Source organism: Colias eurytheme, chromosome 21 (assembly GCF_061535395.1).
Source record: "Colias eurytheme isolate Ceu_HAF_F1 chromosome 21, ilColEury1 Martin Lab GWU primary, whole genome shotgun sequence".
NCBI lineage: Eukaryota > Metazoa > Arthropoda > Insecta > Lepidoptera > Pieridae > Colias > Colias eurytheme.
In genome coordinates this window covers 2,450,310-2,463,786 of record NC_143000.1, presented here as the reverse complement: position 1 = coordinate 2,463,786, position 13,477 = coordinate 2,450,310, and the positions used below count along the sequence as shown (strand labels likewise).

Here is a 13,477-nt window from a genome sequence, read left to right as displayed (position 1 = left end):
GGTGTTTATTTTTGTATATAATAGCTTGTATTAGTTATTTTTGTGTTCATTCATATTTTTTTTTCAGGTCGATACACTCCAAGAACTGTTACTTAGAGAAGGCATCGAACCCGAAACTCTAGGCCCCATCGACACCGATCAACAGTTGTTCGCTGTCCTTAAGGTATACAATTTTTATAAAAGTAGGTCTATATTTTTTCAACATGGAAAATTAAGCAAACATTGAAATAGCTTTGCAAAGATAAAATAATGTATTTAATCTATTTTTTTTATTTCAAAAAAAAATCACAAAAAACATTTTTTTTTATTCCAATCATCAGGTATCACAAGAAGAACGGCGGCTTCTATTAAGCAAGCAAGAGCAATTGGAAGCAGAACTTGGTGAAGCAAGCACAGCGCTAAAAGAGAAGACCAAAGAAATAGAAACACTCAATGAGAGGATACGGTGAGTAAAATTTTTCACTTGATTGTAGAAAAAGTCATTTTAAATAAATAAATAAATAAATAAATATTTCAGGACAATTTTCACACACGGCATGATCAGATCCCATACTAAGCTTTCGCTTTTGTTATGGAAACCAGATGACTAGTAAACATACATATATATAAATTTAAATAAATACTTATATTATAGGTAATTAACACCCAGACACAGAGCAAACATCTATGTCCATCGCTCAAATATTTGCCCCGGGTGGGAATCTAATCCACAACCACTGGCTTGGTAGGCAGGGTCACTACCAACTAACCGGTCAATCCGGTTCCAAATGCTTGAAATATTGATAGTTTGAATGTATGTCGCCTTTTTCTTGACTGTTCAAGTGTGAATCCTAAAATTAAGATGTATGATGTACCTTTAAGTATCATTAGGGTTTGTTTATGGGCGCATAAACTTTTTTTCTCGTTAAAAGGTAACTTTAACGCTTGTTAAAAGGTGAATTTTAAATAGTTGCAAATTTGGAAATGTCGTTAACTGTTACAATTTTACAGAAATATGTAAAACCGTAGTTTTAGGATTATTAGAAGGGTTTGGTTTGGATTATTTATTATTTTTTTTAGTTATTAGTAGAAGGGTACAATACTACTGGAGTTTACTAGAGCACATAAATAGAGAATTACAAACTAAACAGCGCATTGAAAGGCATGATTGCACATTGTATACTACATACCTCCTAACTTATAGTAGTAGGGTACAATATTACTACAGGAGTTTACTAGAGCACATAAATAGAATACCATACACTAAACAGCGCATTGAAAGGCATGATGGCACATTGTATACTAAGTACATACCTCCATCTGTCAAATTTCAGCCCGATATGTCCAGTAGTTTGGACGGTCCGTTGATAGATCAATCAGTCAGTGTCGTCAGTATCCACACTAAACCCCCCCGCCCGTATTGAATCGCGATATTTCTATTGCCCGTGCGGCCTATACGTGGTAGCTGGTTGCTTGTTGCGTGCATTTGCGTATCTCGTGAAGGAAATAGCTGAAGGCCGCTTAACGCGGGGGCATTCAGTCAGTTCGTCGATCGGTCTGTCGGTCAGTCATCTTTGCGTTCAACTACACCCCGGACACTCCATACAAAATTATCGTTTTGACAGTCACACTGTAGAGACTGCAAATGTGTGTGTTAACGCTTTATGGTTGGCACATTTGTGACTAGCGTAAAAAAAATCGCGTTTTTCTGATGAAATACATCCGTAAACAGCACAATACCTAACCATTTTCTACGAAAAACGATAATCACAAATCCAAAATATTAAAATTACTTTAAGTCAATTTGATTAATGTTGTCAATCTTCGTTGCGTATCGTCCTAAATGTGGACCATTTAGTCTGATCGTGCGGGGTGAGGTAAGTGTTTAATTTTGGCGGGAGGCGGAGAGTGTCTGTTCTGTAGCGTTTAGCTATTATGTATTCTGTGGTTGAACTAACATTTGGGTCACATGTCGTAGGGCGCTGGAGGGCACGCTGGAGCGCGCGGAGGCGGAGCGCGCGCAGTGGGAGCACGAGGCGGGCGCCGCGCGGGAGGTGGCCGCCGCGCGACAGCACCAGGTCGCCACGCTCTCCGACCTGCTGGACGCCGCCAAGGCCAAGGTGCGCGGATAAACAAAAAAAAGACGGGTTGCACTCCGGGAGTGCCAGCAGAAGTGAAAACTTGATTATTAACGTTGAGCATGTTTCAAATTTTGGAATGGTATCCGTCTTACGCTTTTTCGATCAGGTCACGTGTCCTGACGCGAGTTTAAGATTTTATACCCATTACAGAAAAAGTGCTCAACGCCGCTAAAGAAGTTTTCACTCCAAAAATAAAACTCCAAGACACTTTTTCTATATTTACTCTTATGACATAACTTAAAATGAGAAAAAAGCTTCTTATACTTCAAAAAAATCTACACCACACATTCTTCTCACCATAACAAAACATACTTCTTCATTCCATCCATTACAACGCATCCTTCCTTACACTCAACCACTACTAATCTCCCAGTTGGCGGGAGCAGCGGAAGGCGCAGCAGCAGCCGAAGCAGCGGCCACAGCAGCAGCGCGGCGCGAAGCAGAGGCCGCGTCGGCGCGCGCGCACGCGCTGGCCGAGCGCCTCGCGCACGCGCAGCGCCAGCTCGATAGAGCGCACTCGGACGCGAGGAAGCTGCATGATGATGCGCTGGTCAGTGGTAGTACTGCTTATTTAAATGCGAAAGTGTGTTTGTTTGTTTTTCTATCACGTCGCAACAATTTTATGTTATATTCGACTCTGGAGATGGTTAGGAAGCTGGAGATTGACATAGGCTATTTTTTACCGCCTTAAAAGTTAAAACACTTTTATTATAAACTGAATTTTCTTTAACAATTCAGTTTAAGACCGTGGACGAAAAGCTAGTTCAACATAAGTTTTACTGATAATTATTTTTAATTAAAATAATTGGTTGGTGTGATAATTTTAGACATTATTGTGTATGTGTCTTCTCTGTATGCCCTAGGTGATTGTAAATTAATAATTTATTCACAAAAGAAGTTAAAAATAAAAATAACTTTGCCATCACTGGTGTCACTGGTGTATGAATATGAAAATGAAAAGAAGAATATGTACTTACATGAAATAAAAAAAATTCACACCATCAATTATATTTTTTTTATATCTACAGGTGTCACGTAACAACGCAAAATCAACAATATCCGAACTGGAGTTCCAGTTGGAACAACTTCGGCAAGAGAAGGCCGCTTTACAGGGAGAACTGCAAACTTTGCAGGACAGCACTGCTGAGCTGCAAATACAGGTAACTGACTGTAGAAACTGTATTCAAACTCAAACTCAAACATTTATTTATTCAATTAGACTTCTTATTTAGACATCTTATTAAGGCACTTTTGAAAAACAACAAGTAACATGTAACGAACAAAAACATACAATGAAAATTACAATTTTAAAAAGAAGTATGTAAGGTCGCGTTTGTACAAGTATAAACATAAGTATTATGTGTGGTTAACTATAATATTAATTGTATAATATGTTTTTCACCATTTTAGTTTTAAGTTCTCTCTTTCGAAAATTATAACTGATTTAATCGATCAACGAATAACTAAAAATGTAACATTTAGGTGCAAGTAGCAACCGACGAGAAGCTAGCGCTGATGAGCCGAGCGGGCGAAGCCCTAGCGCGCGCTGCGGACCTCGAGCGGCAGCTGCAGGATGCGAGGGCGAAGTACGCGCAGTTAGCGAGGGACCGGGAGAGAGATGTGCGTATGGGGCCGTCCATTGATCACGTGATGTTGTTTTGGCATTTTTTCACTACCCCTAGATGATATATGGAGATATTTAAAGTATATCACGTGTATTTTTTCGTACCTGTAACCTCACACTCCCCACTCCGACGGGTGGAGGTGTGGCTTGAAGGCATAGCATGCAATAGCTTTACCGCGGCAGTCCCCGAGTGACACACGTCTTTTTTTTTAGATTTGTAAACTATCGAGCGAAAACGGGCGAAGTATAACTTTAGATACGTAACGTACGTAAATTAAATTATGTATACGTTATACTTCTACGTACGAACGCTCTTCAAAATTATACCTGTAACGTGACGACTGGGAATAATGTCCTCGAATTTGATAATACCCTAAAAAATCTGTATAGCAAAAATACATATAACATCATTAATTTATTTAAAATTAACCAGGAAGCGGAATGGAAACAATTCCAAAGTGACCTCCTCATGACGGTCCGTGTGGCGAACGACTTCAAAACGGAAGCCCAAAGAGAATTGGAAAGACTCGTCTCTGAAAACAAGATGGCGAGAGACCGTATACGACTCTTGGAGGATCAGATGCATTCGCTTAAAGGTAAGTTTTGTATGGAATGGGGCATGTGTAAATATAGTTTAGATTTGAAATATATAGTAGAAATAAAGTATTGTTAAGTTGATGAGCTCTTTGGCACGTAGTGTGTGATTTTTCTTATAGTTTGACAGTTTTAGTTTATTCTGATTATACCAGTAGTAAGTAGATAAGAAGGTGCTTGAAATATTTGGATTGAAATGTTGAGATTGCATGTTTAGTAGTAAATAGTATACAGTCATAGATAAATTTAACTGGCATAGTCATGCACTAATTATTTATGTAAGGCTTTCGAGTAGTCGCAATCATAGAACTAACAGTGAATATATCATCTCCCAATAATGTACTGTGTATATATGTTAATACAATTTGTCTAATTCAACTTTCATGTACCGAAACAGGTTTAAACAGGTCAGGGAATGAAGAAAACGTAAGGAATTCGGACGATGAAGTGTATTATAGTGATTCTGATGGCGTAGATACTCCAACCAATTCACCGAAAGATATTTTTCAGAATATAAGAACTCGGTATTTATCGCGTGTGCACAGTGTGACCGATGTTTCCAAAGATAGTATCGTAGACCAAGCGTTCTTCAAACATAATGCACCAAGTAATAGAAAAGAAGATGATAAATCAACGATTGAAAATTACAAACTATCGATAGAAAATGTAACATTAGATGAAACTAATGATGATGAAATAGACAGTGCAATTACAAGTATTTCTTTTGATAAGATCGGTTCTTCTTTAGTTAATAAAGATATTAAACGACAAAATGCTGTTGATTTACCACCCAGTGCAAAACTTATGAGGCAAGGAGCTATTGACAATAGCGGCGTACTAGATAGAGAATTTGTAAAGAATAAAACAGGTTACAATAAAAAACAGCTTTCGAATTTATTTAATGGTAAACCAAAATCGTTCAGTCTTGACAATCTCAGTTCAAGTGAGGAATACAAAAATGCTCTAAATGAATCAACTAGTATTGATTTATTCAGTCAACATACAAATTCCAGTGAAATTTCTTTATATTCAGAAGGCTCTGATAGCATATTTTTATTCCCAATTGTAAGAAACAACGATGATCACGAAGTACAGAAAATCGAAAGTCCACCGCTTACCTTGGAAACCTTTAAACCAAATGAAAAGATAAAGGTACCGGTTATAAATATTGACAAAGAAGAAGAAAGAGAGGAAGTTCCGGTAATAAAAGCAGAATCTATTTTACCATCTCCATACCCAAATGATTCGCAAAAGGATGATCTTCCGATTCAACCTTTGAACTTGAAACCCGTCATTGTAAGTGATAAGAAGGCTGCGAGTGATATAAAAAACGTTAATAGGCAACTGGAAGTTACTTTTAAAGCAGCTCTTGATAGAATGAGTACTGTTAATGATGAAAATGATAGAAATAATAATGTATTTACTAGTTCTGATCCACCAAAGATGGAAGAAAAAAAGGAAATTATAGTAGACCCAAGTGACGTTGGTCCTCTTAAACCAGAGCGACGTAAATATATAGCTAAAAAGTTAAACGATAACATCTCTAATTCAAATTCAGAAAAATTAAATAACGATACATTATTATCTCAATCAAAAGAATTAAATAATGCAGATAAGCAAAGTAATCCCTTTAAAGAACCTATTATCGAACAGAGCGTATCAAAAGATATGAATTCATTACCTGAACCGCATATCGACGATAACGTGAGTTATCACTTGAAAATAAATACTATCAGTGATTTTACAGCGCCGGATATATCTGATACACCTACTTCACAGGTAAGTAGGATAAATACAGAAAACAAAAGTGCAACCAGATTTAACACGTATTTAGCGCCATTGAATATAGTTAACACTAATATTGGCCAAACGTCTCCTATAATATTGAGTCCTGTTTTATTACAACCGGTATTTTTCAAGACAAATACAACAACGAATGGAACTGAACAAAAACAAGAAAACATAAAGACTACAATATATTATGACGATACCGATAAAGTGATTAGTAAAGATAATAAAAACAAACCATCAGTTGAAGAGATTAAAACGAATATCGAAAACATTAAAAGTAATTTCGAGATCTCAAAATCGGATGTAGAAAATAAGAAGACTGGATTATATCACAAGAATACGAAACCTAAACTGCTTCCTTTTCTGTCCAAAAAGACAACATCGAATGAAAACTTAGACAGATCTGTGAAGGAAGAGTCCAGTAGTTCAGTAGCTAAATTGTCGAGGTCGCCTCAATGGCTTATCGACAATCAATACTATCAACCGATGGACAATGTGCCCTTTGTAATTAATACAGTACAGACGTTCGTAAAACCTAGCTCACCAATGAATCTTCCTAAGACAAATCAGATTCGGTTTAATGGAAAGCCCCCACCGCAGGTTCAAAAGAAAGAAGAATCAGAAAATTATTACGAAGAAATCGGGGAACCAATACCTTTACCTGTTAGCAAAAACGTAGCCGACGATGACAAAGTAACAAATAAAAATTCTAATAATGATTTTGGGGATGTCAAGCGAGAAGCCATATTGAAAGTGCCACGCAAACCTAAAAAACCTAAAACACATCCAACAAGGCCGCTTAGCCAAGCTCAAGATGCACCTGAAATAGTAAAAGAAATGTCTAAAGTGACAAAATCAGTGATATCACTATCTCGATCACCCAGTGCCAGCAGTTTGACAAAACGACCAGAATTCGGGAGCGTCAATAAAAATTTGGATAAGAAACCACCTCAACCGGAGCTTCGAAAACCTATTGAAGTACCCTTAAGGAAGTTCTCGCTGCAAGGACAGAAAGCGCCTAGTGTGGATACTAATACAGGATCACTACCTCGCGACAGAAAGACTTATCATTGGACGACTTTGGAACACAAAAGACTATCGCATCCCATACGCTCACTAAATGACACATCGATACCCCTACGTAAGTTAGGCTTATGTGCGCTGGAACGTCCCGTGTGATATCTGTCGACGTGAATAACTAAATGACCGAGAATTCTGCAATTTTGACGCCAAAAAATAACAATCCATTAAAATATACGTTTAAAGGACCTTTAAACTGAAGATTAAAATATCTTGGTTATATTTTGTGGTCAATTTTGCAGCCCATTCAGCAGGTCTAAAATGTTTTATGTGATTTTGTTTTGGTGGTGGAAATATTGGTGATGGTTCGGTGGAGTTTGTGTAGTTGTGAAACGCCCTCATTTGTTTGACGTGTTGTTTTTTTGTGTTAAAACTGAATACCAGAGCTTTCTGTCTCATAGGCTTTGAGACACACACCACAATGTAACAGCGCACTGCTTCTGCTGTTTGAAATGATATAGGAAGAAGGTTAATATTTTGTAATTTAAGGACTATTTGATTAGTTATTTACGTTAAAAATGTTTGTTGATAAGAGGCTTAAATAATAAATATATCTAAAAAATTTAAAGATCAAGTCGAACTACTCTTTGAAAAAATAAATTACATTTATAATACATACTTATATTTTATCCATTTGTTACCTAATTCAAATACTCATTAGTCGAAGTTTTGATAGTACCTTCCAATAGACACATAATTCTTCAGACAATCTTGACAAAAAAGCAAATAAAATGGTATATTACCTTTTATACCATTATATAGGTTGATGGTTGAGGTATGATATAGGTTATATTTAATACTTCCAGCTTTACCTCCTCGTGCGGAAGAAACGCCAACACCCCCACCGTTGTTATCTAGCGCGTCTTTACAAGACATTATGGCGACTGCGGCGTCGCATCGTCGAACTAAAGGTTAGCTGATGATCTCCAAATGTATTTTTTACGATAATTTGGTGACGGAAATCAAAACAGTATATTACTTGCTTACTTATGATTCTTACGTCGTTGGAATTCTATTAATTATAGGCGTCAATTGTCTATGCCCTTTTTAATATCTTACCATACATACATTCCTCAATTTATTTCTACCATTTCATACCATTTCCTTACCTTCAGTGCCATTTGTCACAAGATGCATTTTTTTCCGTGTTAAACAGTAATAACATAACGGTTTTAGTAAGATTTTCATACAAATATAATCATTTTCCAGGCGTAAGTCGGCAAGACTCCCGTCTGTCCGTCAAATCTCTCATAGAGAGTATAGAGAACGCGGCGAAGGCGGCCAAGCAGTCGCCCGCTACCACGCCTGTCACTGAGTGGCCGCAGGTAACGTGTTTTTAAAATGTATTTATTGTCATTAATGATGATTTTGTGAATATATTTTTTTAAAAGATAGAGGAAAGTACAAAGTTTGCGTTTAATGCACAAATTACAAAATAGATGGATTGTGTGGTTCAATCCGTCGTATGAGTTGTGATGCGACAGTCGCGGTATAGTATAATTATTAAAGAAAAAAAAAAATGTTTTTTTTTTTTTTCTTTTTGAATTCAAATTATATTCTCGATGGATGGATGGTATTTAAAAACACTGCTATAACAATTTTTCTGAATTATTTCACATATTTCTGAAAAAAAAATACAATAATTTTAAGCTATTGCATAGCTTCTATCGCGGGCCTTGAGCGCGGGGACCGAATCCAGAAATTCCGTAACGAAAAAACCTCACGCTCCCCACTCCGACGGACACGGAGGTGTGGCTTGAAGGCATAGCATACAATAAATAGCTTTACCGCGGCAGTCCCCGAGTGCCACACGTCTTTTTTTTTTTGAAGTGATCCTTTTTGCGCTGTAGGAGCGTTGAGAGTAAAATATCAAGGCGACGATTTTCGTATCTTGCCAAAGAAGTTTCACTTTTGGCACGTGCGCTCAGCACACACGCTCTTTTTTTAATAATTTGATCAATAATTCCAGGTACAAAACCAAACAACAACCACCGCTACAATGAAGAACGGTACAACCGAAACAAATACGGGTAACGGTCTCACAGCGCCCGCGTTCAACAAGCCGCCCGCCGCCAGAGCACGCACATCGCCTAGTAGTGCGGGTGAGTTTGAGTTTGAGTTAGACACCAGGCACAAACAACAACCGCTAAAATGAAGAACGCTATAACCGAGCCAAGTAAGCAAGGTAGCAATGCGGGTGAGTTTGAGTTGGGGCTTGAGTTTGAGTTAGAAGACCAGGTACAAACAACAACCACAATGAAGAATGGTACAACCGAGCCAAGTGCGGGTAGTGGTCTCTACACTTAAGTTTAATATGGGGTTGAGTGAGCAAATATCAATGTTTTTTCAAATTGAATGATGAAAAAAAAACAATTTATTAACAAGAATTTAAAAGCACCTTCCTAATCAGGTCGCAATTCTTTAAATATGTGTGTCAAAAGTCGGTGTGAGATACTTTTAATATTAGTACTTTTATATACTTTTTTGTGTCTTGTAATAAAAGCATTCGGTCTATCCTCTATTGTCTATGGGGGCATTTCACGCGAAGCGGACACAGATTTCAGGGTCAGGTTTCAGATTTCGGTTATATTTTAGTATGTTACACCTGTATATATCCTCGGTATTTATACAAAATGTTTTTGCGTTTAGAAGCTTAGTTTTCAAAATACAGGTCTTTGAAGATGTCAGTAAGCGCGAGGTATGGGGGACTTTGAATTTAATTATCAGTTCAAGAAAAGTAATTTTTAAATAAATTGATGAGTGAATAATATACCCCATTAAATAAACTTTTTATCCTCATATTTCGAATTTCGAATTTATATTTAAATTCCTTAGAAAAATAAAAAAATATTTTTCTTTGTTATTTTTTACAAACTTTGCGTATTTCTAAATTTTTTAAAGATCATTAAATAAATGGCTTATATTATGCTTAAACTTCATGCAAAGTTCTAGAGTGGTCATCGCAGAAGTTTAGAAGCTACATGTATTGTAATGGCGAAGCGCGTCAATATCCCCATACTAGCGCCTAGTTGGTTAGCGCACCGTACTGCAGTATTTATTTCATTATAGTTAGTTAATAACACCGTTTCAGGTTTTAATAAGGTTTTATAGTGGTAAATAACAAGCAGGAAAATATTACTTTTGTTTTCTTAAAAAAAAATTATTCAGTAAAGTAATATGACATTTTTACGACTTTGAATACGTATATCTCGTCAATTATTTATTTTAGCATAAAACGTATTTATAAACCTGCAATCAATTTTTAAAGACCTATCGGTTGACACCTTATTTAATTCAAATTTCTCGAATTTATTTTTTGTCCCCGTTTGTATGAATATTGAAGTGCGTTGCGCTAGGCGCTAGTATGGGGATATTGCCGCGCTTCGCCATTATAATACATGTAGATTCTAAAGTACTGCGATGACCACTCTAGAACTTTGCATGAACTTTAAGCATAATATAAGCCATTTATTTAATGATCTTAAAAAAATTTAAAAATACGCAAAGTTTGTAAAAAATTACAAAGAAAAATATTTTGTTATTTTTCTAAGGAATTTAAATATAAATTCGAAATTCGAAATATGAGAATAAAAAGTTTATTTAATGGGGTATACTATTCAGTCATCAATTTATTTAAAAATTACTTTTCTTGAACTAATAATTACATTCAAAGTCCCCCATACCTCGCGCTTACTGACATTTTCAAAGACCTGTATTTTGAAAACTAAGCTTCTAAATGCAAAAATATTTCGTATAAATACCGAGGATATATACAGGTGTAACATACTAAAATATAACCGAAATCTGAAACCTGACCCTGAAATCTGTGTCCGCTTCGCGTGAAATGCCCCTATGTCAAAAAAAGTTATATATATCCGCAATAAAAAAAAATAATAAAAAAACACTCAAAAGGCCAGTACTATAATTTATAGTGTTTATAGTCTATAAACAATGTCAATAAAATTAAAAATACTATTCTGGCACTTGTATAGAGCTGTGATATTAAAAGCTAATACTATTCATTATCTTGACGATACTAACAAAACTACTAACACTACCAATAAGGATATTGTAAACTAATTTTCAATACAAATTGACCGCATGAAAGTATTTGCTTTATATTTTCTTTTACAGCATGCCGGCATGACCACGGCTCTTAGACTGCGTCTTAACTATTAACTATCCTAACTTTTGTATTGTCTGTGCCTATATATACTTGCATTTTATATTTATAACGTATATATTTTTCATAACAAAGGCCATATACTATCTAAATACTATACTTTTGGTTTGGCTCTGTTTGAATTTTTGTTAATAATACACGAAATGCAGTTTTAGGTCGCGATAATATTGATATTTAAAATCGTTACAATACAAGATTCCAGAAATAAAAATAAATTAATTAATTTGAGTTTTTATTTAATCATATATCTTTGTTGTTGTGTATTTGGTTCATTTTTAGTTGATTAGAAAATAATTAATTTAAAATTGGTTTGTAAGTACATTAAAAATATCTTCGCTAACATTGCCTATAAATATATTTTCACCTCTTCTCTCATTGTATCTAACTATCCCCTGTCAGCTTTTCACTATGTGCATGATTTTCAAAATATATAATGTTAATAAATTGGTGTTGGAATAAAAATAATCACAGTCTTCATTTTAACTAGTTCAATTCATTCTTGTATTTCCGTAACCGAAATGTGACAGTTTTTTTTCAAATTTCTATTATTTTCTTAAATAATATCTTGTCCATGGATAAAGCTGCAGCCATACGATCGTGTTGGTTATTAAAAAAAAAACTCACAATCCATTCTTATTTCAAACTCATTAACAAAACAAAAATAAAATTCTGTCTCTGGATAAAACTGCATCCACATCTCGCTATTCAGAACAAAAACTCACATTCCATTCTTATTACAAACTCATTGACACTTCACAAAAAAAAACTTCACTGTCTCTGTCAACCGTATAAAGCGGCACCCGCACGATCGTGTCGCTGTCAAATCCACACAAAGCTGCGTCCACACGTTCTTGTGGTCTAATTAAAAAAAAAGAACTGTCACACGCTCGGTTCGCTTGCTGACGTGTCTAACGGGGGCAGAGTCGGGCGGCGGGATGAGCATCGCGAACATGCCGGACGAGCAGCGCGCGCTCGCGTCGCTGCAGCAGAAGGCGATCGAGTCGTTTGTGAGGCGGAACAGCTATGGGGATATTTGTGAGTATTTTTTTAATAGAGGGTTTAAAATTTAAATAGGTATCGATATGGTAGATTGAACTAATGTCCTTTTTTGTCGTGTCCTTGGTACATGGGTACATATGCTTGTAATTTAGATGTAGTACACACAAATTTTCTCTTACGTATTTAGCAAATATGATGCCACTACTCGTAAAAGTGAAGTTTATTAAAAAAGCAAAAAAAATGTATACCCATCATAATATATTTTTCTGCTTTTCCTTTTTAATGTTTTCAAATATTATCGGCATTCAGAGCTTACGTAGTTTTTTTTAATTCAATAAAATTTAGGAAACCGTCTACGGAGATAAAAAAATATCAGTCAATAATAAATATTTAAATTTGAGCAAATAATCTGTCAGGTGAAAGGAAAGATCCTCTCAACGCGCTACAAATCAAAAACGGTGGATCGAAACGCAACGCGCTGCTCAAATGGTGTCAACAGAAAACGATGGGCTATAACAACATTGATATCACCAACTTCAGGTAAAAACTCCGTGTAATTACTGAGGAAAATTCTGGTTAAGTTGAATAAAGAATCCCCTGAAAATTATAGAAATATTTCAAATAATTACATTTTTTGTATCATTATTTTATCATTAGTTGGTGGACGTTTATTTTATGCTCTTGTTAAAATATAAGTCATATTATTTTGTTTATTGCAACATATCAACCATTTTTCTCCAGTTCGTCCTGGAACGACGGTCTAGCACTATGCGCATTACTACACTCGTACCTCGGCGAGACTCGAATCCCGTACCCATCACTAACTCCAAACGATAAGCGGACAAACTTCTCAGTGGCTTTCGCAGCCGCTGAGTCAGTGGGGATACCCACTACGTTGGTAAGCCTTTTGATTGTTTATGGTAGCCTGGTACTTTTGACCATAATTTTATAGTTTTTTGAGTTTAGAGAATTTCTTTACCTTTTAAAAAGTAATTAGAATTAAATAGATTATTTTCCTAAGTTGTACGAAAGGTTGTACGAAATATTGTTCATGTAATGTTTATTTCATAATCTACGATAATCAGT

The 13,477-nt window shown here is 35.7% G+C and overlaps 1 protein-coding gene across 5 annotated transcripts in view; it reads left to right on the top strand.

Annotated features, from left to right (window-relative positions):
• LOC149898955 (cytospin-A-like) overlaps positions 1–13,477 on the top strand; it is a 49,595-nt gene that overhangs the window by 35,757 nt on the left and 361 nt on the right. For 4 of the 5 annotated variants that reach the window (XM_090114763.1, XM_090114762.1, XM_090114764.1 and 1 more), the window contains 13 exons: positions 68–163; positions 321–445; positions 1,958–2,099; positions 2,494–2,670; positions 3,149–3,280; positions 3,603–3,740; positions 4,178–4,340; positions 8,016–8,120; positions 8,419–8,534; positions 9,179–9,311; positions 12,314–12,427; positions 12,808–12,931; positions 13,133–13,289. In XM_090114763.1, coding sequence (XP_089970889.1) covers positions 68–163; positions 321–445; positions 1,958–2,099; positions 2,494–2,670; positions 3,149–3,280; positions 3,603–3,740; positions 4,178–4,340; positions 8,016–8,120; positions 8,419–8,534; positions 9,179–9,311; positions 12,314–12,427; positions 12,808–12,931; positions 13,133–13,289 — 1,722 coding nt within the window. Of the gene's footprint in view, positions 1–67; positions 164–320; positions 446–1,957; positions 2,100–2,493; positions 2,671–3,148; positions 3,281–3,602; positions 3,741–4,177; positions 4,341–4,735; positions 7,271–8,015; positions 8,121–8,418; positions 8,535–9,178; positions 9,312–12,313; positions 12,428–12,807; positions 12,932–13,132; positions 13,290–13,477 lie in introns of all 5 variants that reach the window. The other variant, XM_090114767.1, reaches the window with a different exon arrangement.